Source organism: Gopherus evgoodei, chromosome 1 (genome assembly GCF_007399415.2).
Source record: "Gopherus evgoodei ecotype Sinaloan lineage chromosome 1, rGopEvg1_v1.p, whole genome shotgun sequence".
NCBI classification, from domain to species: Eukaryota; Metazoa; Chordata; order Testudines; family Testudinidae; genus Gopherus; species Gopherus evgoodei.
Genome location: NC_044322.1, coordinates 338,289,990 through 338,316,009, shown reverse-complemented (window position 1 = coordinate 338,316,009; position 26,020 = coordinate 338,289,990). Strand labels below are relative to the sequence as shown.

The following is a 26,020-nucleotide window of genomic DNA, read 5'->3' as shown; positions in this document are numbered from 1 at the left end:
CTCTGTCTATTGGTGGAAGTGTCTAGTAAATAGGTGATCATATAAAACAACCCATCAGAAGGCCAGGGTTAAAACAGCCATGCAAAACTCCACGCAACCACTCACCTATGGCAAGTAATTTTTCTAATGGATGAGTAAAATATCATTAGGTTCTTTCATGATAATCATTTTCATGGGAAGGGTGTATTTTTTGTTGGACTAATATTTATTCATGACAATTTTTCAAGGTTGTGTTAATGAAAAGTATGATTCATTATGCATAGTATTTCAGTTGCAACTATTCTGTTCTATTTAGAACCTATACTATATATAGAATATATAGTCCTACAGCTCTGCATTCTCCTCAGCCAGGCGTTCTAACTGGAGTATAATTAAAGTATACACACACATTATATAAGGGTAAAGTTTGATTAATCAATTACATCTACTATATCGCTGGGAGGAACAGTATCAGTAAGAAATAACCTATGATAGAATAACTAGTTGATAGCTTAGGAGCATTGTGACATATGAGACTGAGGGAAAACTGCTAGCAGTAGTCATTCATTAATGGCCATATTTTGCCATCATTATTGTTCATATTGAGAAATACCTTGGTCTGCAAATAGGGCCTGACCTAAAACTTGTTAAACTCAATGGATTGACTCCCACTGGCCTCAAAAGGCTTTGGATCAAGCCCATAGTCCTCACTACAGTGGAACCTCTAATTTATGAACTAATTGGGGACTGAGGAATTCATAAAATTGAAAAATGCATAAAACTGAACATCTCAAAACTACAGTAAGTACGGTGCCTAACTTGCAGTATGATGCATTGCACTGATTTCTTCTTGTTCTTCAAACCACTGAAAAGTTATTTCCAATGCAAGGAAGACAACAGAATGTGAAGGGATGTTGACTTGTTCATCAACAATGTCACTTTCATTATGTGATTTTTTTCATTGGGAAAAATGGCTCCTATAACAGACTGTTTGTAAGAGAGGTGTTCATAAAACTGAGGTTCTACTGTATATGTAAAGTAAAATATTACTCAGTGAGAGTAAAGGTGGCAGAATATAACCCTTGGGAACACCCATTAATTTCAGTGGGAGTTCAAAGAGTTCAGCATCTCACAGGAAGCTTTCAGGATGTAGCAGGATCTGGTCGTTAGTGAGCAGAATGATAGAAATTACTGTGTCTCTGAGAGAATCTGATCTTTTCAGAAATACTAGCTATTACAAATGGAAAGATGTCAGAATCAGTTAAACTTGCCCTTCCATTTAGTAAGAAAAATTACTTAACTACTCAGCAAGCATCTGTTACTATGCTAATGGTTCTGAACAAAAATGAAAGTCTACATTCTCCATTGCCTTGCAGCCAGTAGAGTTATATACACCTGTGCAAAGTAGGTGCAAAATACTACCATTACAATTTTGTAGCATTTACTCCTACTTTGCACAGAGGTGCATGGCAGAGAAGAATCAGGCCCAATGTGTCGAATAACCCATATTATATTATAGTCTACAATTAAAAATATCTTACCAATTAGGAAAGTAAAATGCATAATACCTGAAGAGAGTAGTTGATTTAGTGCCTTGAGTCCTATTATCAAGAGGTTTCTGTTTGCGTTGTGGATAGCAAGCATTTTAAGGATATGCCTAAAACGGAAAAAAAAATTAAGACTAATCAAATGTTAGTTCAAAATATATCAAATACAGATATACAGCAAACACTTGCTTGAAGAAATAGAATTTTTTAACCTAGGGAAAACTTTTTAAAGTCATTTTTAGCTCTGACTCAAAGAAATTTTATACCTTTGTCAGTTTGGCTTTTTAAGCCATCAATGACCATAACTAGTTTTCGATATTTTATTTTTATATATTATACTTTGTTTACCGAGACTGTACATCTTTTAAAAAAAGAAAAAGAGAGATGTAATGATAGACAAGTATATAACAAAAATGGAACGAGATAAAAAGATCCTTGTAAATCACTAACTGCTGAGGAACAACTTCTGTCATTAGATACACATACACAATTCCCACTGAAGTCAATGGGGACGTATATACATGAGAGCAGAATTTGGCCCTATGGGAGTAAAATGGTAAAAAGAAAACAGGGATGCAAGTCATACCAATGTATACATAAAAGATATTTTACCAAGGAAGATAATAGGCCGCCTGCTGCTGGGTTTACCTGCAGAGCAACTTAGGAAAAAATAAATTTTCCTCACAAATTTCCTCCAAACAAAGTTCCCTCACAACTGTCCCACCTGGGAGAAAGGAGTTCACCAGCCTGCCTAGAACAAATGGTCCCTCAATATCCATCTTTAGACTCCCTGGAGGACAGGCATACTGGTACGGAGTCCCAAAGCCTGTGCACAGCTCACTGGTCTTCCCTCTCCCTCACCATAGTATGATTTGCAGCATGGTTCAACCCACAGTGACTTCTGGACACATTTTTCCCTGGAAATCACAGGGTCCCAGAGGAATATGCTGGGGGAGATTATCCGGTTCCCAGCTTTTCCTGCCCCTTTCTCCAGACCCATCTCTTTCAGCCAGAGTCCCAATCCAACAGAGTGGTACCGCAATGGTCTAGAAGCCAAGGATGAGCTAGCAGCAGAGCAGGTACTATCTCATAAGTTCAGGGTGTCTTCAGCCACAGTTTACAACCCTTCATATCACACAGCAAAGTAATACGTGTAGTAGTGTTATTTATAAAGTGAATTTTCTATCTTGGCTATGTTCTACGTCAGTAGCATACATCTGAAAGCAGCTACTATATATATTGGATTTGTGTACCAAAGTGCAGTGAATTGAGATACTGTCTTGACCCATCACAAATCCAACAAAAACCAGGCCCTTGTAGGCTCCAGGTGACCACTGCATAACCTATGGATACAGAAATTTAAACTTGGATCAAGCGCACTATTTGGGTCATTCTTAACAGTGGAAATCAAGATTCAGTTAAAGATAGTCTTGATATTCATGAGAAAAGATGTCTCACTGCACTTGCAACATTATTCATTGATCTCTTCTGTCGAGCTTAAGAGGGGCATAAGGACTTATACAGCTCCTTTACACTGGGACAGAGACCTCGGACAAATTCTTAGTTGGGCTGAAAGCTGGGGAGATGGTTGGAGGGAAGGAAGGAAAATCTTCTCCCTTCAAACTTGTAGAGGAGCTCCACAGACTTACCAGAGGATACTTCAACCCAGTGCCTGAAGTACCATAGTCCTGAACATCCCTAATGCACCCCATTGTGGAGGAAAGACACATCCTTTTGTCCAATTTCTCCCTTGTCCATATATGTCCCACACCTTGAATGCAAGGAGAACCCAGAGTTGGCCCATATGACTCTGCTCAGCCTCCTGAAATCCAAACCTCTCCTTTGCACAGCAGACCCTCACCAGCTCTAGTTCATGAAGGGAAATGGAGATTAGGTTTGGCCCTGTGTGTTCGGGACATTTCACAGGAGGTAAGCAGTGCCAAACAATAAATCTCAGCTCTGAAGTACCTACATTCTAAAGACATGAGTTGGCTCAGTATAGTGCCGCACAAAACAAACACAGAATGGGGCACGGTTATTAAGACCAAAAGATTGAGCAATGCACAAAGAAATTCTCCACACATCCTCCCATCTCAAAAGTAATTGAAAGAGAGGAAGTTAAACACTTTCACCTCATTTACTGTATGACCAACTTATTGTTAAAGATTACAAAAGTTGTGGCAAAAATTTTATGAGCAGATATGCTGAGAGAATTTCCTTATTTTTTTCTTTTTGAGAGTTGTTATATAAACTACTTATCAATGTATCAGTCAAGACGTGAAAAGTTACTTCATTTGCTACGTTGTTTTTTGTAACAGTTAATATACCTTAGTTGAGCCAGAAAGTGTTGTGAACCAATTAGTCAAATTAATTATTATAATTATTCATTTGTCATACTGTAGCAGGTACCAGACCTTATAATGGATCAGGACCCATTGTGCAAGGTGCTGTACAAATACAGAGTAAAAAGACAGTCCCTGCCCCAGAGCACTAACAATCTATGTCAATATTTCTAACTTAAAATTTCTGTTTTCCAAAAATACACAAAGGCATATCATCTTACACTATAAACCAACTGTATATAAATTATGTTTTTATCTCTAGCCTACTTGCATACTGCCCCTCTGCAACCATCAGGCACTTGATGTAATGCAACCGCACTACGGTACATACCAGACACTTCTACAAAGAGCTCTAAATATAACAACTGATTTGCTCTGTCTTCAGCACTGACGAGAAAAGATGCTAGGCTTGCTAAGCTTAGCTCCTTACCAAATCCTACTTTCGCTAGTCATGCTTTCAGATAGGACTGTGCAGAATTTGCCAAAGTATTTATAGTGGTAAGAAATAATGTTTGGTGTTGTCAGCAGCATGCCCTACTGCTCATGCTAGGAAACAGATTGTGCCTAGATAGGAACTTTGCTTCTATTGTCATTATTATGTGGACCCTTGGGAGGCTTGTGTGACTAGATCACGAGAATAGGGATCAGCTCTCTGGAGACCAAGAACGAATGACAGTATTTACTGCCACTATTATACCACTCCTCTTAGAATTTGGCCCATTCACTCAACAAGGAGTCTTTAAAATACTAAAGAAACCTGAACTATACCACATGGGTTCAGTCATTGTCCTTCTTGACTTGAGCACCTGGTATTGTTACAAACAAAAACTGCCAATGCCTCCTTAAAGGCACAGACTCCATAGACAGTGACTTATTTTTTTCCCAGTGGTTCTCCACCCCAAAGCCCCACTCCACTCCTCCCCTTCCTCCAATGCCCCATTCTCACTCTGTCTCTTCCCACTCCAACTCCGTCTCCTTCCCTGAAGTCCCTCCCTCACTCCACCTCTTCCCATCCCTGCTCCCTGAGGCCCCCACCCACTCCCTGCTCGCTGCTCTCTTCCCTCCCACAAGCCTCTTCCACAGCCATCAAACAGCTAATCGGCGGCACCACGAACAGCTGTAGCTGGTGGGTACTGAGCACCCACTATTTTTCCCCCATGCGTGCTCCAGCCCCAGGGCACCCACAGAGTCAACATCTACGATTAACTATATAAACAATCTATCATCTACCATATAAAATTATAGTCCAGCCATTGCATAATAAACTATAGTTTGATACAACTGATCTTATTAACTACAACCTGGTACCCTTTTGAAAAAAGAAATGGGTAAGATTGGAAAGAGTGCTCACCTGACCTGTGACATTGGACCTTCCCAGTTACAGATTTGACCACACTAGTGAACTATCTTTTCTTAACCATAGATGAGGAACATACCTCCCTACCCATATTACTGCATCACTTGGCTGCATTTGACAGCTTAAATGCTGCTGTTCCATCTTAAAGAGCTAGCAAGACTGATAGAAACTCCATGAGATGGCAGAGATCCTTCCTCTCTTAAACTCTACCACGAGGTGACTGCACTTCTACCTTCCAAGTTCTCACTTGTGGAATTCCACAAAACTTTATCCTCTTCCCAACTTAAGATATGTGTAACTGCTAGGTGAGTCCATAAAATGCCCTAATTTGCCAACAGCATGTAGATGTCACAGAACTATAGTTCTTTCAGTCTGAATGCTAAGAATGGAATCACCCGGCCGTCATAGTACCTAAATGAGATCAGTGCTCGGGATGCAGTAGTTTGCTGATGACGAACCCGGGGAAAAGGAGGAAATGCTGGCGAGAAGAATAAAGGAATTTGAAGACCTAGCAAACATTGTAATATCACCCTCCTTCTAAAATGTTTGCCCCCATATTGTCAGAATGGTTCTGAAATCCCTTCATTTGCCTTTGGCCGGCCAAGAGACCTTTCCACATCCTGCCAAATGAGAACCTAGTGACAGTTCATGCTTTTAAGCCTTCCAGGTTTCAAATAGTAAAGCATCATATTTAGGAGTGAAAAATACTTAACAACTCCAGCTGGTTCAACACATACTGTCTTAGCCTACCTACTAAACAACATACTTGACACAAACACAACAGACTGATCACTATATAGGCTCCTCATATAATCCTGGATCAAGTTAATTTCAAAGAGGTTTTCTAATATGAGAATGGCAATCAATGATACAGCAATTTACTGGTTTACCTTCCAAAAAATCTTTTTATACAAGTATTTTTTCCTCTTTGCTGTCCTACTTTCTGTCCATTAGATCCTGTTCCAAACAACTTTCAATCTTCACATAAGTCTTATGATGGAATTCTAGTGCATTTTTTTCTCTGCATTACTATATGATAAAATTGTAATAACCAAGTTAAAAAGTTAATCTAGAACAATTATTTAATGTGTTAGAAAACACATTTTTCTCTTACTTTTTTCTTCTAGAAGAACTCTAAGAGACATTTTGCATACAATACTTGTTTGTAAAATTTATGTACTTACTGATGAACACCAAGTACTTCCCAATCCTTTCCAACATCCTGAGGAGTTATGTTACAAAGAGTGGCTGGACACACTTCTATTAATTTACAAAGAAGCAACCAACCCACCTGTAAAATAAAAATGTAGTTATTTTTCAACAGACAAGTCAACTCTCTTACTTGTGTCCCTTCTCTGAAGAAGAGAGATTCTACTTTAAAACAAACACAGTTTCCCGTTCCCCTTGTATGTAGGAAAAATGATTTAGCTCACATAACATATTCCCTGATCTGAAAACCTAATAATCTAAACAAGATACAATGAACACACACAAGACAAGGCAGAGTACACACAAAAGTTATCTAGCTGCTCAATAATATGCAAATTCCTTGATTATGAAATACCTCAGAGAATAAGATACCCAAGGCCTAACTTGAAAAAGATTCCTTATTTTATCCATTTCATCTTGGAGAAAAAAAACACTAATAAATGTTCCTAGTTTATTATGAAAGCTTGCTAGATCTTAGATGTGTAGGCTCACATATTGAAAAAGTATATTTGCGGCTTGATTACAGCCTATAAGTATCTATACAGGGAACAAATATTTTAAAATGGGCTCTTCAAATTTAGCCAAGAAAGGTATAATACAATCCAATGGCTGGAAGTTTAAGCTAGACAAATTCAACTGTAAATAAGGAGTACATTTTTAATGGCAAGAGTAATTAACCACTGGAACAATTTACCAAGATTTGTAATGGATTCTGCCATCACTAACATTTTTTAAATCAAGATTGGATGTTTTTATAAAAGCTATGCTGAGGAATTACTTTGGGGAAGTTCTATGGCATGTGTTATACAGGAGGTCAGACCAGACGATCACAATGGTCCCTTCTGGCCTTGGAAGCTAGGAATCTATTCAAAATATATAACATTGCATGCCACATATCAGGCCATAGAACCATGGACGGTGTAGCCTTCCTAAAAATGAGGGGGGGGCCGGGGGCCCCTGCCCCCTCTATGGCCCTGCCCCTCCTCTTTCCCCTGAGGCCCCACCCCTAGCCAAGCTGGAAGCTGGAGCCAGGGCCCCTCCCACCTGCCCGAGGGGGGGGCGAGAGGACCACGAGAGCAGACCCCAGCGAGTGTCCCCAGCCCCGGGATCACTACTCCTGTCCAGGGCAATTGGAGGATCCGTGGCTCCCCACAGCTGCCGGTCTGGCCAGGAGATAGGGCCAAGGGGCAGGGCCAGTGGCAAAAAGTGGAAGGGCCATAAACCCCTGGCCCTGCCCCGTTCCAGCACCCCAGCATATAACATATTACATTTGATTGAGAATGCAAATGGGATTTAAATCACAGCACAATTTGGTCCTATGTATTAACAAGAGATGTTACTTATCTGCAATTATATTATAAAATTCATAAGTCTGGCTTTTATATTTAATTTTTAATGTTAATTTTGTGTCCAGGACAGGTACTGCATTGTGATCCCTGGAGACTGAAATCTCCCATTAATCCACAGAACAGGAAGGGCATAGAAAACAACAATGCGAACTCCTCCACTTAAACAAGTGTGTCATAACCCTGACCTAAAGGAAGCACCTCTTGGTATGAGTGGAGAGTTTGGTTTCCATACAAATTCAGTTCTTGGCCTCTCCTCTGAGACTGACAGCAAGAGTATCATTTGTCGTGGGTGATTTTGCATTTCAGCTATTTGGTCACTTGGAGGACACCAATTCACTCCATAATTGGACTCATTCATATATATAGCCAGATACATATACTTTTGTCTCTAATCCTCCATAATCAAGACAAAAATAAAATTAATAAAGGACAGTAACTAAGTTATCACTTTCAAACGAACACTGGTTCCTTCAGAACAGTCTTTCCACATAAGGCTCAACCATGAATAGAACACTGGATTGTGCCTGGACCTGAACAGATGCAAGAAGGTTCAGAAGGAGGAGATGGTGGAAAAGAGAAAGAGCGCAAGAACCTCCCTCCCCTTTGCATATCTGTGCAGGGATTGCACAGAATCTGTCCCTTGTAGTCCTCTAAATGCAAGAACTCCACAAGACCCTCACTCTCAGTGGTTTTAACGTTTGTAAAATGAATGAAGAGGGCAGAAGAAGGCCATCGTTCCATACAGAATGAGAAAAATGAATCCAGCACTCTTGCAAAAGGTGGCATAAAAGCTATGCCTCCCTGAGGTGTTGTTTCTGAATCTGACAAGATGCCACCCTGAGCTCCTGATGCACTTCCCACACCACACAACTATGTGCCATAAAGCCACAATAAAGCCCTAAGAAAAGATACTTTTTGGCTACCTAGACAGAATTATTGTTTTAAATACTTATGGAATGTGTGTTAGATAAACTGATCATTTTAATTATTGTCTGGTTCTGTGAAAAACAAATACTGATGATTTGTTAATGTCAATTTGTTTTAATTATGAGTTATGTTTAAATGTAAAAAATGTCACAAAAGATAATGTCAGAGGTCTGTAACAGTAAGCCATATATAGTTATAGAACAAAGAGAAAATAGCATAAGGCTTTCATGTTCAAAACTCGTCTTCCCTTTTCCAGCTGTTGAACTAAGTACAGTTTACTGGTCACTAACAAATGTGTTTGCATTGCTTAACAAAGACCGTGTTTTAAAAGTCTCCCACCCCTCATCTAACTCTATCGTTCTTTATAAAATGTAGAACATTATAAAAATTAGTTTTATGCCTTGGTTTTTTTAGTTCCCCCTTCTTGTTCTCTAAAACATTTTCCTTATAAAATTTAGATTTGTATCACACCAAATTATTTATTATTTTAACAGCAAGTACTGATAAATGTTTTCAGTAAGGACACAGTACACACTGAAAAATGCCAAAGCAAGCATCTAATATGCTGATACAGGGATGGGCAAACTACAGCCCACATCCGGCCCATCAGCTGTTTTAATCTGGCCCTTGAGCTCTTACTGGGGAGCACACTCTGGGGCTTACCCTGCTCCAGCACTCCAGCTAAAGAGCAGGGTCAGGGGCCAATCCACATGGCTCCCAGAAGCAGCTGCACAGCCCCACTCCGGTGCTCCAGCTGGGGAGCAGGGTTGGGTTGCACCACACAGCTCCTGGAAGCAGTGGCATTCTGCCCTTCCCCCCATGCTATCCCCACCCTAAGTACCACATCTGCGGCTCCCATTGGCTGGGAACTGCAGTGTGCAGAGCCATCTGGCCGCATCTCCACGTAGGAGCCGGAAAAGGGACATGTTGCTGCTTCCGGGAGTTGCTTGAAGCAAGCGCCACCTGGAGCCTGCATTCCTGAGCCTCTCCCCACACCCCAACCTCCTATCCCAGCCCTGATCCTCCTCCTGCCCTCTAAACCCCTCAGTCCCAGCCCGGAGCACCCTTCTACACCCCAAATTCCTCATCTCTAGCCCCACCCCAGAGCCCGCACCCCCAACAAGAGCTCTCACCCCATCCCAGACCCCCCTCATTTCTAGCCTCACCCCAGAACTTACTAAATATGATATCTGTTCTGTTTAAGGCATTATTATTTTTTAATTTTTGGAAATCAATAACTTTCCCACTGTTTGTAGAGAAGTTTATGAGGTCTGTATTAGTAGCCCAACTTGCCTTGGTATGTGCAATACTGATCTACTAAGAAGCAGAGGTTCACTTTGTACAAGATGATTATACAGGAACAAACCATTGTGTGGCAAGCTGAGCCAGAAGGAAATATGTTAATCAATCCAAACACTGCCCATACTCAGACAAATAATTTTCACTCTAGAGCCACAAACCAGAAAGAGCTACTGATCCAATAACCTGTGCATTGAAAAGCAGTTGTTAGTGTAGACATGCGGTAGCAAAATGGAGCATCTACAGTAACCTCTCGCTTCACGTTGTAGTTGTGTTCCTGAAAAATGCTACTTTAAGTGAAACGACGTTAAGTGAATCGAATTTCCCCATACGAATTATATATATATATACACACACACACACACACACACACACACACACACACACACAGTATAAATGTTAAACAAACAATTTAATACTGCACACAGCAATGAGGATTGTGAACCTTGGTTGAGGTGGCAGAGTCAGAGGGTGGGATATTTCCCAGGGAATGGATTACTGTTAAATGATGAACTAACATTCGGCTGAGCCCTCAAGGGTTAACACACTGTTGTTAATGTAGCCTCACACTCTACAAGGCAGCACGAATGGAGGGACGAGACACAGCATGGCAGAGAGACAGACACACACATGGGGGGGGGTGTGAATGAGTGTGTGAGAGAGAGAGAGAGAGAGAGAGACATACACCATGTGTGTGAAAGAGAGATGTGCATTTCCCTTTAAGTACGCTGACCCCCCTTTAAGTACATTGACTTTTTAAGTAGATAAGCAAGTTCAGACAGCAGCTGCTGCCAGCAAGCTCCCTCCATCCTGAGCTCTGTCCTGTCCTTCCCTGTCCCCTCCCGGCTCTATGGAGATAGGCTACAGGCGCCGGGGGAGGGGGACACCCTGACATTAGCACCCCTCTTCCCCCCTGCACAGCAAACAGGAGGTTCCCAGGAGCAGCTCCAAGGTAGAGGGCAGGAGCAGCACAGGACAGTGGGAGGAGGGCCAGCTGAACTGGCCGGCAATTGACAGCCTGCTGGGCAGCTGCTGCCCAGGGAACATAGGGCAGCGGGGAGCTGAGGGAGGGCTGCCGGTCCACCCTGGTTTCAAGCCCCCACCAGGTAGCTCCAACAGGCTGCTTTTTCTGCAAGCAGTGGACAAAACAGGCGGCTGACCTGACAGTGGCTAAATTATAAAACATACTGAAAACATTTTACTGAGGTTTTTTTCTATTTGATTTGTCTATTATGCTATTAAAAGATACTTCTGAATTATAGAGGGTTTTTTAAACTGCCAATAATATATATGTTGGGGCCCTGATTTTTCAGATGTGCTGAGCGCACACTACTCTCACTGGCTTAAGCTGAGACTGTTGGTGCTCTGTGCTTTTTAGAGTCAGGCCCAGTCAATTTGAGAAAAGATTGATGTTCTTTTATTTTTTTATTTTCCCCTTCATTTTCTTTTTGAAAAGATGACTGTGAACTGCCCAGCAACTGACAGCCTGCTGGGTGTCTGCCACACATGGAACCTGGGGAAGCTGAGGGGGGGCTGCCAGTCCACCCTGCTTCCAAGCCCCCACCAGCTATCTCCAACGGGCTGCTCTTTCTGCAAGCAGTGGACAAAGCAGGCGGCTACCAAACAACATTAGAAGGGAGCATTGCGCAACTTTAAATGAGCCTGGTCTCTAACTGATCAGCAACATAACAAAACGATATTAACCAGGACAAAGTTAAGTGAGGAGTTACTGTACCGCACTGTCCTCATCATAAACTCAGACTCAAGAGTCCCACAGTTATTGTGACTGAATCACAATGGATGAAGCAGGGAAGGCTGAGTAGTTAGTTTACAATATTTTTAAAATTGTTATAGCATTAGTGAGCAGAGGAAAGGGTGGCTGCAGCATTTTGTGACTTGAAGGTTTGTGCTTCATACTACCTATGGGTTTGCTTAAAACAATATTAGACTTTTTGTTGCCCTTTAAAGTCAAGTCATACAGGCTAAGAAATTCAGACAGAAGGCTGAAACTTCATTTTAAAACCAACTATTAAAAGGTGAGTTAAAGATATTATCCCAGTGTCCTGGCCAAATTGCAGTTCAGGTACAGTAATTACTTTCTTCCTTATGCAGTTTTCAAAATTTCCCCTGCAGTTTCAGTTTGAGGTATTTTTTACTTCCTATTCTAAACTTCTGTCATTTTGCTATTGCTAAACTGCTGCGTTCAATCCTAAAAGTATTGGCTCTATAAATCCCTTACCTATGGGATAACTGAATAGTGAGCCATGAAATTAAAGTTTCAGATTCCCCACACTGCTCTGATATCCTCAAATGAAAGGTATAATAGTGCAAAAAATTACTATTTCATTATTATTATAAACAACTATACATCACTAGGAGAGTCAAGAATACATTGTATTGCTTACTCTGAATTTTTTTAATTGTGTGTGTTTTAAACATAGACCTTTCCCAGTATTTAAAATAGATATTTGTGGGGGATTTTTATATTTTGCTCTTAACAAACTCAAATTGCAATTTTTTTCACCTTTTAAAAATCATACACATTTATTTTAAAAAAATGCAAGCCAGCCCTAAAGAGATCATATTGTCTATAAATATGCTTTGGGGATAACATACATTTTATTTTATGTGACTGACTGCCAGGAAGGATCTGTTTCATGTGTTTTTTCTGGCAATGACATGGAAAGCACCTGCAATAGTTAATATGAAAATAAGTCAGTCTTATATTACAGAGATAACCAAGCAGAATCTTAAACTGCAGAATTTCCCCCAACTTTGTTTCTAAGGTTGTCATGTGCGTGACTGTGGCTATTTAAGTAAGATGTCACTTCCTTAACACACCCTGCTATGTTTAAGAACAATACTGGAATATAGCCAACATTATATCACATTTGTACCATGACACCACATGGGATTTAGAAATTTGCACGCTATAGTACTTACATTATTTATAAATATACTTGTTTGCTTTATTTTGGTTTAGTATTTAGAAAAAGAAAATAATTCACATACACAAACAACAGGTGACAACAAACTTTAGCCATTAAAAATCATTAGTATTCCAGAGCAGTGGTCCGTGATAATAGTATATTTGTAATATTATTAGTACAAAATAGTGGTACCTATTATGATCTGTTTCTTAAAATTTTCCAACAAGTAATTTGACATAGAAGAAATATAGCAACATGGATAACTGAATTCCACAGATTAAAATGGTATATGGTATATTCTTATTTATTTTTAAATCCACTTCTGTTTGTCTCTCTTTAATGTGTTTCTTTACTAGAACATCTGGGGGTGACTGTACAGAACTGCTAACATTTGGGGCCCCGGAGCTATACTTTTGTTGTATTTATCTTCTTACTGTAATATTGTCTCATCTTATGTAACCTACTAGCAGGGCCGGCTTTAGGCCAGTTCAACCAATTCCCCTGAATCGGGCCCTGCCTCAAGAGGGCCCCATGCCCAAGCCCCAGTACGGCGTACCAGCAAGAGCAGGGGTTGGAGCCCCAGGCCCTTTAAATTGCCACCAGAGCCCCACTGCTGGAGCCCTGGGATAAGGCTGTGGGGCTCTGGGGGCTATTTAAAAAGTCTGGGGCTCCCATTGCTTCTACCGCCCCGGGCCCTTTAAATAGCTCCAGGAGCCCTGGGGAAGCGGGGGTGGGGGGGGGCTCCAGCTGCCTCTGCTGCCCCGGTCCTTTAAATAGCCACGGGAGTTGCACCCCTTCCCCAGGGCTCCCACAGCTATTTAAAGAACCACAGTGGTAGAAGCAGGGGAGCCCAGGGCCCTTTAAATAGCTATTTAAAGGGTTGGGTTTCCAGCTGCCTCTGCCACCTCGGTCCTGTAAATAGCCGCTGGAGCCTCGCTGCTTCCCCAGGGCTCCCATGTCTATTTACAGGGCCGGGGCAGAGGAAGCAGGGGAGCCCCAGGCTGCTGCTGCTACCCCATGGAGGAGGGGGCACTCATCACACAGGGTGGGCTGTACCCCCTGTACCCACACCCCCTGCCTGCAGCCAGCCCCTACTGCACCCCCTGCCCGCAGCCAGCCCATCTCCAGCCAGCCCCTGCCGCACCCCAATGCCTGAAGCCAGCCAGTCCCGCACTCTTCTGCCTACAGCCCTGCCAACCCCTGCGGCACCCCCCTGCAGCCCTGCCTAAAGCCATCCAGCCCACCTCACACACCCCTGTCTCCAACCAGGCCCACACTCCTTGCCCTGCCTGCAGCCAGACAGGGCTGCCCAGAGGATTCAGGGGGCCTGGGGCAAAGCAATTTTGGGGGCCCCTTCCATAAAAAAAATTGCAATACAATACTATATCCTCGTGGGGGCCCCTATGGGGCCTGGTGCAAATTGCCCCACTTGCTTCCCCACCACAGGCGGCCCTGGGAAAAATAAACCTTGTGCATCATGGCACAAACCCAGTTTTGAGAAAACTTCTTTACAAGGTATCACTGGTTCTCAGTATTAGCTAGTGCTAAAAGGCACTAAAGCTCATTAAAAGGATTGGATAAATATTTTCCGTCAAAACTTTTTCTGGATTGAAAACTAGTGGGTTTTAAAAAGCAGAAAAAAAATCACAGACAATGTCTGCTTTCCTTCAAAATTTGTTGTGGGTTTGTTTTTTTTTTTTTAATTGAAAAGCTGAAATTAGTCTGCCAAAACCTGAACATGGTTTGGGGTTTCAGAAGCGTGTGTTCAAATATTTGCTGCTTGCTGGGTTTGATTGTTTAAAGAAACAATAAAAAATTCTGCTTAAAAACATTACAAAATTTTTGAACCACCTCAGCTTGTGACCAAACGCCTGAGCCCATCCAGTCAGAGAATTTTCCAGGTTTCTGCTACTCTGCTGGCTTCCTTGACTTATATTTGTCTCCATAACTTTGGGCTCATTTGGCTTAGAACATAAGAACAGCCATACTGGGTCAAACCAAAGGTCCATCCAGCCCAGTATCCGGTCTACCGACAACGGCCAATGCCAACTGCCCCAGAGAGATTGAACCTAACAGGTAATTATCAAGTGATCTCTCTCCTGCCATCCATCACCACCCTCTGACAAACAGAGGCGAGGGACACCATTCCTTACCCATCCTGGCTAATAGCCATTAATGGACTTAACCTCCATGAATATATCTGTTACCTACAGAGTGGCTCCATGGGGTCCCTCTCAAACTGGAGATGGTTCCTGTGGGTTTGTCTTTAGCATAGCTTATGTACATACTCCAAGAGCTGAGTATTTGAGCTTGTTCCAGAATCTGGGATGAGCCTATGTTGTGAAAACTGAAATGCTCAAAATAGCACATGCATGTGAATGGACACAGGGTGCTAAAATTAAATTAACCCAGGGGTTCTCAAACTGAGGGGTCTGGACCCCTCAGGGGGTCACAAGTTTATTAGTGGGGATCACGAGCTGTGAGCCTCCACCTCAAACCCCGCATTGCCTCCAGCATTTATAATAGTGTTAAATATATAAAGAAGCGTTTTTAATTTGGGAAGGGGGTGTCGCAGAGGTTTGCAATGTGAAAGGGGTCACCAGTATAAAAGTTTGGGAACCACTCAATTAACCCCTCTGGAGCCTCACGGAATGCAGAGGAGGCGGGTGTTTCCCTTGGTAGGGTTGGGAAGGATATTGCTCTTCTCATGTGATCCCTCCCCCAACAGCTAATTTTAAATGAAGCTACCCTCCCCTGACATGAATCTTCCTATGGCACTGAAATTAAGTATAGACTATAATTTGGCATTTGAGAAGTGGAAGGGATGGTAGCCCTAATGGACAAGCTAACAGCTTGGCTCTTCTACAAGCCTCAAATTGCTGAATGAGCTTTATGTTAGGGAAGGTTGTACCTCCCGAACAGGCTGGCCCTGCCCCCTATCCGACCCCCACCCACTTCCTGCCCCCTGACTGCCCGCCCCCAGAATCCCCAACCCATCCTGCTCCTTGTCCCCTCACTGTCCCCCAGAGACCCCCCCACCACCACCACTCAGGGACCCCACCCCTGTTCCCTGATTGCCCTGACCCCTATCCACCTCCTGCCGAGTCATGACAGACCCCCATAATGCCCACGATCCAACCCCGCCCCGTTCCCTGTCCCCTGACCACCTCCCAACCTCTGCCCCCTCCCTGCCCCCTGGGAATCCCTGCCCCTCAGCCAACCCCCCCCCCCCCAGCCTCGGCCCCTTACTCCCAGCTCCCCCCCCTCTCCCGGAACCTCAGCGCATCCAGCAGCGTCCCTCGACAGTGGCACCGTAGCTCCGGCGGGGCCCCTGAGCTCCATCCTGCTCAGAGCCACGTGGCCAGGGGGCAGGGCTGCGAGCTCCAAGCCGAGTGGAGGGAGCTCAGGCCCCAGTGGAGCTCGCAGCCCCTCCCCCTTACCACGTGGTTCTGAGTGGGGCGGAGCTCAGGGGCCCCGCCAGAGCCATGCTGCACCCCTGTTCAGAGATGCTGCTGGATGCGCTGAGGCTCCGGGAGAGGGGCGGAGGCAGGGTCGGGCTGGGGCCGGGGAGCGAACCTCAGCCATTCTCGTGGGGGCCCTGATGGAGCCCGGGGCAAATTGCCCCACTTGCCCCCTCCCTAGGCGGCCCTGCAGCCAGATCCTACCTCCAGTCAGCCCCTGCCCTGCCTCCAGCCACCCCAAGTCTACCGGTGCCCTGCAGTTCCCAGGGCAGTAACCCTGCACACCTGCTTCAAGGAGGGGAACAGGGAGCAGCTGGGACCCACACATGTGCACACCACTAGGGTGACCAGACAGCAAGTGTGAAAAATCGGGACAGGGGGTCGGGGAACCCTATATAAGAAGATGACCCAAAAATCAGGACTGTCCCTATAAAATCGAGACATCTGGTCACCCTAGCACACCTCCAGGGAGTGGGGGGGACCTACACATGTGAAACGGAGCTCATTTCTAGTTCAGACCCATCTTTTTAAAAAAGAACTTCAGGTAGGGTTAACATACATCTGTATTTTCCCAGACACGTCAGGTTTTTTGGTTCTTAAATCACCATCCGGGAGGAAAATACAGATGTTTGGTAACCCTATTGGTACAAAAAATACATACAGTGGCACATCCCTTAAATCAGAACTTTTTATAGGGAACCGGTTGCTAAGAAATGAAAGGCTTTTTTTGACTTTTTTTTTTTTTTAAAGTCATCCCTGCCGGGGCCCCGCCGAAAATGTTCGAATTGGGTCCCTCGCTTCCTAAAGCTGGCCCTGCCTCCTAGTGACAATATTGTTAGCAGAAGCCTTTGCAAGGAGACTTGCTGTACAATGCTGTATGGCTGTTCTCACACCCCTGCGGTAGGAAAGGCTGTGTATGGTTACCACCAGTGAAAGTAAGGCGGTCTGGTCCGGTATTGCATACAGTTAAAAAGGGGCCGCTGGTACCGGCCTGTCCCGCTGACTTTAAAGCATTGCTGGGGCCGCGCTTTAAGGACCCTGCTTAAAGCGCTGTCGCGGATGGGGAGTGGGCACAAAACGGGAAGCGACGTTAAAGAGCTGCCAGAGCCAGCCCTGTACAGGTAAGAGCTCAATTACACCTTCACCCCGATGGTTATGTCTGGCACGGCGACTGCACAGCTGGACTTTCCCAAACGTTGAGGGGGGTTTGATGTGGCTCATTAGAGCATCAGGACCCGCCGCAAAGTTTGGTTCTGAATGCAAACTTCCCGCGCAGCTGCGGGGAGCCCGGGGCTGGGGCTTGGCCCCATCGCTCCCCAAGGGGCTGTGTTAGGCTCTGCTCCGTGGGTTTGACAGCGGCCACCTGGGGACGGGGGGAGGCAGCCAAGGCGTTTACCTGCTGCACCGCGGCCACTCGCAGGTAGGAGTCCAACACCAGCAACAAGGGCACGTGGACGTTGCGGCCGCCGAACAGCCTGGGCGCTGCGGGGAGAAGAGAGGAAACAAAGCGAGAAAGAGCCCGTTACTCGCCGGGGCAGAGCGGGGGAGCCCTACTGGGCGCCCGGCCAGGAACTCACCGCGGGGCCGGTGGGCCAAGGCCAGCAGGTCCTCCAGCGTCTGCAGCAAGCTCGCCAGCTGCTTCCCCTCCTGCACGTTCGTGAGGCGAACGATCAGCTTCCTCAGGACGGCTTCCTCCCGCTTCTCTTCCTCCTCCTCGGGGCAGCTGCCGCGACTGGCCATGGCTGGCCCCCTCCTCATCCCATGCAGAGCGCCTGGGAGCTCCCCTCGGGCTGCTGAGGCGGTGCCCGTAGTAACTGCTGCCGCGCCTGTCCCACGGCTCAGCCCCGCCGCTGTGAGCATGGGGCTATTTTCGAGCCTCTTCTCCGTCCGCCCGCCCCCTTCGCCTCAGCACTGACATAATCTGCGGCGAGACCCGACAGGCCCTGCCCCGGCTTGAGGTGAAGGGGGGTGCAGCGCTGCCCAGCTACCCTTAGGGGGCGCTGACGCGACACACTTTCTCGTCAGGGGGATTCCAGAGGAAGAATCAGCCAATCAGTTTTCAGCCGCTGACCGCTCTGCCGTCCAATCGCATGGGAGCTCTGGGAGGACCGCCCCTTCGTGCCTCTCGGCGTCAAAGCGGGAGCCGCCCTATGGTGGTAATGTCGCGTATCGTTGCTTTGCTGTGGTTGGGGTCTCGGGTTTTTGGGCGGGAAGCAGGCGAGGGCTGCAGCTGTGGCGTCCCCTTCTGGGATCGTTGGGGGGCGGGGCGAATGGGTCTCGCAGACGCAGCACGGACCGTGGGGGGGGCAGCGAGCTAGGCGTCACCCGGACACGGCTCGGGGGGGCTGCCCCGAGGGGTCAGGCTGAGCACGAAGGGCCCCACGTGCCTCATAAGGGGCTACAACTGAACTGTTTTTTTCCGGATATGGGGGGAGGGCTTCGGGCAAATTATGCCGATCCCACGGGCAGGGGCCCTTGGCTCTGATTACTTCTCAGAGAGTGACTGGTGCTGGCACATGATGCCCAACCAGCAGCTGCTAAAGTTAGAACATACACCATGTGTGGCTAGTCCTCTGATCCAAGTATCAAGCTTCCTCTGCAGTCATCTCTGATACTTTGAAAGGCAGGCCTTTGAAAAGCGAGATTTTAAATAATTGAACAATTACCCAAATCCATCTCCAGAACGAGGGGGCCTTCGAATAAAAAAGCACCTCCCTTTAGCTGAGGGCTGGCAAGTCTGTGAACAAACTCCATAGCCATCATCCAGCAATTAATGATGTGACAGAGGTTTCAGAAGCATCAAAACATACTGCAAATATCTTAAGTATTAAATTAAGATTTAGAATCAAATCTCGTGTCAAATGATTTTTCTGAATGACTTTTCATCTTTCCACCACACATGTTTCACTTGATTATATACAATTATCAGAAGTCAATTTAGCCAAACAATTGCTGAATTCAGTAAGGAGTTTGTAAACCAACTGAAATTTGATCTAAAACTTGTAAACTTGATGTAGCTCTGTGGTGATGTGTTCTTATAACATATATACACAACTAGAAAATGTAAAAGTTTCAATGTATTAACCAACTTGTTAGTGTATCTGTCTTTAAATTCATTAATGTGTCTGTCACTTCTCCAGAATGCTTGTAACGGGTGCCAATAATCACTAAAAAATCCTCTAAAAAGGGGGTTTGCAACAGTAAGAAAAAAAATAGGAATACTTTCACCGACTTACATTTTACTAAAAATTAACAAATGAACTGTTTTGAGAAAGTGAAGCAAATAGGAGATAAAAACAGATCACTTATTGAACATGAACACCATGATGTATGCTTTCTGCGTTTTCCCCAATCTCTATTGCCTCATTTTGGAAGTATTCTCTTGCCTCACGTCTTTCACACTTTCTCTTTTGCAAGAAGAAACCTTGTACTGTCACCAGTTCTGTTTTTCACCATTTTTAATCGCTTCTAGCCATTTATGATCTGTTACTACAGATCACATTTTTAGCAAGTAAATTGTGACCAATACATGTGATCAATACAAAACTGTGCCGACTAAAGGAAGAGAAGGTGAATACTTTAAGACCAATTAAGTTTATCTCTGTTAAGATGAATGTCTTATCCTTTTTGAAGGAATAACTAGGAGTGTGGGGTTCTTGGAAGCTTTCATGCTTACTGTATCCTAATGCCCTGTTACTGATAAACATGCACAATGCTTAATGTGAAAACACATGAAGAAAACACCAGCTTAACTCCTCTTTTAAAAATGTTTTATTTTTAAGACACAAGCATTCTGAAACACCTACAAATCACTGGTTACTGCAAATGCTTGTTGACTAAACTATCTTTGGACTATTAGTATCAACTTGATCCTAAAAATGTAGGGCAATGCTGTCTGAATCCAGCCATATTTTTAAGTGTTTGAATACAAAGAAACTTTTGTCTTGGTTTCTTAATTATAGACCACAAAACCATAACTGCATTTGTGACATGAAGGGAAACAAGCTAAAACTTCAAGCACTATAAAGATTATATGTATCTGTGTCAGTTTGATGAAACACTGATTCATTAGAAACTAGTTGAATGCTTTCTCATTTGAACTAATGCTAACTCTCATAATAACAAAGTAGATTGAATATAAGTAGATACATATCAATCAGCGCATCTAATACAGTTTTCTTTCTTCAGAATTAATAGTTCAAACACTATATTTTAAGAAATGGTGCTGGATTCTTGGATTCCTGACTGTCTGACAGCAGCTAGCATCAGAGACTTCAGAGGAAAGTTTAAAATATGCCATTAATTGTAATGTTGGTAATTGCACCTTTGGGAAGACTAATATCAAGCATGAGGTTTTATATCTCCTCAAATGCTTATCCTAACTAGTATAAATTGCACATCTTTACTTAACCTATTCACATAACTATCTAACCCTAAATTGAATCTGCTGTGGATGGTACTCTTTCCTTTTTGAAGGTTGATTATAAGGGCATTGTAATGTGATTTTAGTGTTCATGGGTGTAGCTGCCATAAGCTAATTTTAACTTTTTTATGGGAAAAGCTTGTCATCTAGCTAATCATTGAGATCATTACTGAATTTTGAACAAATTATTGAAATTATAGATGGTTCTCATGTAATTATTGAAGACATTCTCTTTCTTTTTAGAGTTAAAAATTAATGATTCATTATAAGTAGTCATATGTTTCCAAATGACTAATCTGAATATCTTCATACTTTGTAGCTCTTCTCTGGGCAGAATCAGCATTTACTTCTATTTCAAACTGGTTGAATTTTGGTAAAATTGGCCTGCTTTCTTTTTATGAGGTACAAAAGACTAACGGTCTTGTAGAGACTTTTTTTTTTTTATAGTGCCTTGCTAGGATGGATGGAGTGGTTCTTAGCGGGTTCTGATGCTTACTCAAAGATTTTAGGGGATGCTGATGAGGGAATGTATTCTTTTTTTAGGACTAAAACACAGGGTTTGTTAGGTTTAAGCCTTGTCAATCCTATTGTTTAACCTGTGTGAGGCTAAGAAATTGTGGCATAGGTTGCTATGTTAAAAAAGCACAAGATGACACCTTTTTATTAAATCTGCTCTTTGTACTTTATCATCCTATGCAATCTCCTCTGTGTGGACAAGTAATGAAGTTCTGAGCATTGTTCAGCATTTGGTCCTTTCAGCTCTGTGCAGTACACTCAGAGTTTGCTTCTAGCCGCACCTTGCTGTGCCAGAGTTCCTTGCTCTATTGCCGGTGTAGAAACACACAAGTGCAGTGGAGATAAAATTGGAATGTCAGTGAGTATAACTGGGATGACATTATAAATTTGGTACTTAAGGGGAGATCACAAACATTCCAAGTTTTGATACGCAACAGCCATAGTGCACCAAAACATTTTACTTGCACTTGTCTAATGGCCTCATAGAACTGTACTTGGTAGCAGTAATTAAGAATTCTGCAAAATGCAGTGACAAATCCAACACAGATCACCTAGAGAAGAAAGTTTACAAGTATAGTAGCTAGCAGTCTTGAGACGTCTAGGTAAAGCAAGTCTCTGTAATTTCTTTGAAAATGTACATTATTTACATTCTGATTATCTATAGTCTTAAGATTTTCCCATAAGACCTCTTTCATTAGTGCAAGTATTTTACTATATTTGACGATGCTACGTGGACAAAAGGCAAAATACTTTAAGAACTTAAAAAATTATGTGACAGGGAAATAGCTTGCACATTGTGCAGATACACTTCTACCCCAATATAATGAGACCCAATATAACACGAACTCAGCTATAACACGGTAAAGCAGCGCTCCAGGGGGGCGGGGCTGAGCGCTCTGGCGGATCAAAGCAAGTTCGATATAGCGCGGTTTCAGCTATAACGCGGTAAGATATTTTGGTTCCTGAGGACAGCGTTATAGAGATGTATATTAAAAGCATATGTTCTTAAAATATATTCTTAAAGTGTTGTCCTGCTAAGCTGTCTTTAAAGAGATACACTGTTAAACCTTGTTTGCAGCACACATTTTAATTTGTAAATGCTGTGTATAAGCGGGAGATGCTATCATATTTAGCATGAAATGACTTACTTGAATAGAATGTGTACTATACATCCTGGCTCCATGGGCTTTGTCCTCAGAAGCTTCTGTATATAATTCTGCAATAGGAAATTTAGGAATGTGGAAGTAGAGCAAGCACTGACAGGGATTTGAAGGGGATTTAAATGCAAACAGTCCCCTCTGTGAGCAAGAGTCAGGCTAGTTGTAACCCTAATATCGCGAGACTTGTAGAAGCGAGGATTGTGTGAGGTGAGTGGGAAAGAACTGTGTGAAAAGTTGTTGCGACCTTGTGTTAGATAAAGTATGGAATGTAGACTATAGTCTAAATAGAAGTGAGAAAAATAAGATATCAAGATGACCTAGGTGTAAACAAAATGCAGTTGTTGCTCATTATTGTATGTAACAAAAGGTATCAATGCTTGCTGTAATTGTTTACCTGGAGAGAGACCTGTTTAATCTCTCTCCCTCCATGCAATTGCTAGAGATAATAAAGTATCTGACTTGCTGCACCCAATCAGAGAGTGAGAACTCTGTTTTTCTTCTACAGGAGCAAATATTCCTCATCTTTTCCTCCGATTTTGTGTTATTCCTGGCAAGGGAAAATTCCTTCGTGGATATAGCATGTAAATCAAATTTACTGAAACTGGCAAGCAGCATATAAGAGTAAATATGTAAACTAATGATTAAAGTTTGAGTAAGAAAGTATTTCTCTCTGGTAACGAAGCAATTCAGTATTTATAAATAACACGTATAACAAATTATTACAACTGAACAAAGAGAAAAAATAAAAATCATTAGTTAAGTGTCTGATCTTGCAATAGTTACATAGGATTTTATGCAAACAATCTTTTGACTGAGCTCATTCACACAGCCAGGCAACAATCGGACTATTGATGTCAGTGATCTTTGCCTGCCTCAGGACTGCAGGATCAGGCCTCAAAAGTATAGACAACTTTTATTAAATAACTTTTCATAAGTTCTATGTTAAAATCTTTTTGAAAATACATTAAACTAATTTTCAAAAATTTCTGGTCAGATCAAATTGTATTTTTTCTGCATTTTAAAATGTTAGTGGTTTTTTTTTGTTTTGAACATCAGTGCAATTTTCAAAATTCTCATTTCAGCAAGCAAGTGCAGATACAAGAAAAGGTTTTCAAAAATGGAAAATGATGTAGCAAGGCAATTGTAATAATAAAAAACCCTGAAATTTCATACAAAAAGAAATACTATATATACAAACAAAAGTATATATTTGTGTGTGTACAGTTTAGTCTCTTCGGAGATATTGAAGTCACAGTATTTCAGTCTAGCTATAGATTATCTATTTTACTTACCTGAAAACTTGTATTTTTAACTTCAGAAAATACTGAGCACAATGAAACTTGTCACTCTTATTCCAGTAGCTTTTGACATTTTCCCCCACAGGCATTTGCTCATCGTTCAATATTCTGTTGAACAAGTTGCAAGGATTATGAGTGATGTACCTAATTAAGGGAAAAAGAAAAAGACTTGAAGATGTCTAAAATTTCAGAAGATAGAAATAAGAAGAATATAAGGAAAATCATCTATGCTATCTGTTCAATACCCAAATCCTCTGAAAATTGTATTTACGATTTAGGCAGTACAAAATTGTAAACTATTTGATGGTTTTTGTTTTGTTTTTAATTCCTGAAACAAGAATACTGCACCTAAATTATTTTAGTGTTTTGCAGAGGAACACAGAGTTTATCCTTACTGCGACAGTTAGCTCGAGTTAGTACACTTGAGCTATTCCACTTGAGCTAGCTTGTCTACGCTGGCAATTAACAGCGCTGCAACTTTCTCGCTCAGGGAGGTGAAAAAACACCCCCCTGAGCGCAGCAAGTTGCAGCGCTGTAAAACACCAGTATAAACAGTGCCCCGGCGCTACAAGCCATGCTCCCAGTGCTGGGAGCTACGCCTCTCATTGAGGTGGTATTTTTAGAGCTCTCCCAGTGCTGTGCTGCGACCACACAAGGCACATTAAACAAACGCTTTTCTAGCCTTTTTTTGTGCAAATGCACTAATTATTGAGGAAAAAATTAGCTTTTGTGCAATGTCACAGTTGATATTAAGCCTGGCGAGCCCATTCAAACACTCTGGTCCCATTGTTGAATGGTGATAGCTCTTTACCTGCTTCAACACGTTGAAGGTGCATTCACCTGAATCCACTGATGCAGGCAAACGGACAAAAATATGCAATGCAATTGTGATATTAGGAAACACCCCAAAAAGTCCAAGATTGAGTAGTTCTTGAAGCAATTACTTTGGCTTGCAATCCAATTTAAAGTTCATTGAATATATTTATTTGAGGAAGATGGTCTCGTCACTGAGATCTCTTAAGATTTCTTTGTTGTACTGTTGCTGAAATTGTTCAGCTGCAGAAAGTAGATCTTCATTACTCAATCTGTTGGACTGCCAAAGAAATCCAAAAAGGGTACAAATTAGTTGCAGTGACTCAAATCAACGTGTAAGACCTTATTGAATAGAGTCAATGATGACTCTATAATGCTGCTTGGCATCAGATTCAGTAGATAAGTTGCGATTGGTGGAGAACACAGATGAAATGCCAGTATTCTGTGCTACTAATTTGGACTCAGTCAGGATCACATCCCATTGTTCACAAATCTGTTGAATGTCATTGATAAGACTTTCAATGTTATCTCTCTCAACATCAAGTGTAACATTGCATGCTTCAATTACCAGATTAGTTTGGTGGATCATTGTAAGTAGCTTCATCCACAAAGATTACATCAGAATGCATTCAAATTTGGACATGTGCTTCTGAATAGACTGAAGTTCAGTTCATGCCTGTGCAGTGAGATTGAGAGATTCAAGCTCGTTTAAAGCCTCTCTCACTGAATTCAAATGCTGCGCAACTGGTTGAACACCATCAATCTGTGCAGCCCATCTAGTTTTGGAAATCCCATGCAATGAAACGAAGATATTGCTTCAGAATTTCCCATCTTTGTGAATGGCTGCTGAAGAGATTGTACATTTGCCGAACAGTTCCAAAGTAAGTAATTGCCTCCTTGCATGATTTAGCATAGTCAACACCTACAAGGTTTAGTGTTTCCACAGCTGGAGGAAATACAGTTTGAATTATGCTCAAGCAGAACTGCTTGTACACCTTTGTACTTCCCAGCCATATTAGATCCATTATCATAGGCTTGACCAGTGCAGACTTGAAAATCTGACTTAAAACCTTCTAGAATTGCTAGTACTCAAGCAGCAATTTCTTTCCCAGTTTTTCTCATAAAATTATCAAACAAAATAAACCTTTCTTCAATTGAAAATTTTGAGTTGTCTACAATCTTAACTTATCGAATAACCATGGTAGTCTGTTCCTTGGGAGAACGATCTGGAGTGGCATCAACAATGATTGAAAAATACTTGGCATTTCGAATCTCATCAAGAATTGTTGTTTGCACAAATGACCCACATCGCTCAATAAACTCGTTTTGTATGCATGTGAAGAGATAATGGACTTGCATGCACTTTTGACTCTCTTGTGTTTCTCAAACATGTTTAACATGCTCTGATAA

The 26,020-nt window shown here is 42.7% G+C and overlaps 1 protein-coding gene across 2 annotated transcripts in view; it reads right to left on the bottom strand.

Moving 5' to 3' along the window:
• Positions 1 to 22,206, bottom strand: part of LRRK2 (leucine rich repeat kinase 2) — a 111,058-nt gene extending 88,852 nt beyond the window's left edge. For both annotated transcript variants that reach the window (XM_030536163.1, XM_030537008.1), the window contains exons 1-4: positions 17,978 to 22,206; positions 17,797 to 17,882; positions 6,410 to 6,516; positions 1,548 to 1,636 (exon numbers count right to left, since the gene is read on the bottom strand). In XM_030536163.1, coding sequence (XP_030392023.1) covers positions 1,548 to 1,636; positions 6,410 to 6,516; positions 17,797 to 17,882; positions 17,978 to 18,260 — 565 coding nt within the window. In that variant the 5' untranslated portion in view covers positions 18,261 to 22,206. The remainder of the gene's footprint in view (positions 1 to 1,547; positions 1,637 to 6,409; positions 6,517 to 17,796; positions 17,883 to 17,977) is intronic.
• Positions 22,207 to 26,020: the final 3,814 nt, after the last annotated feature.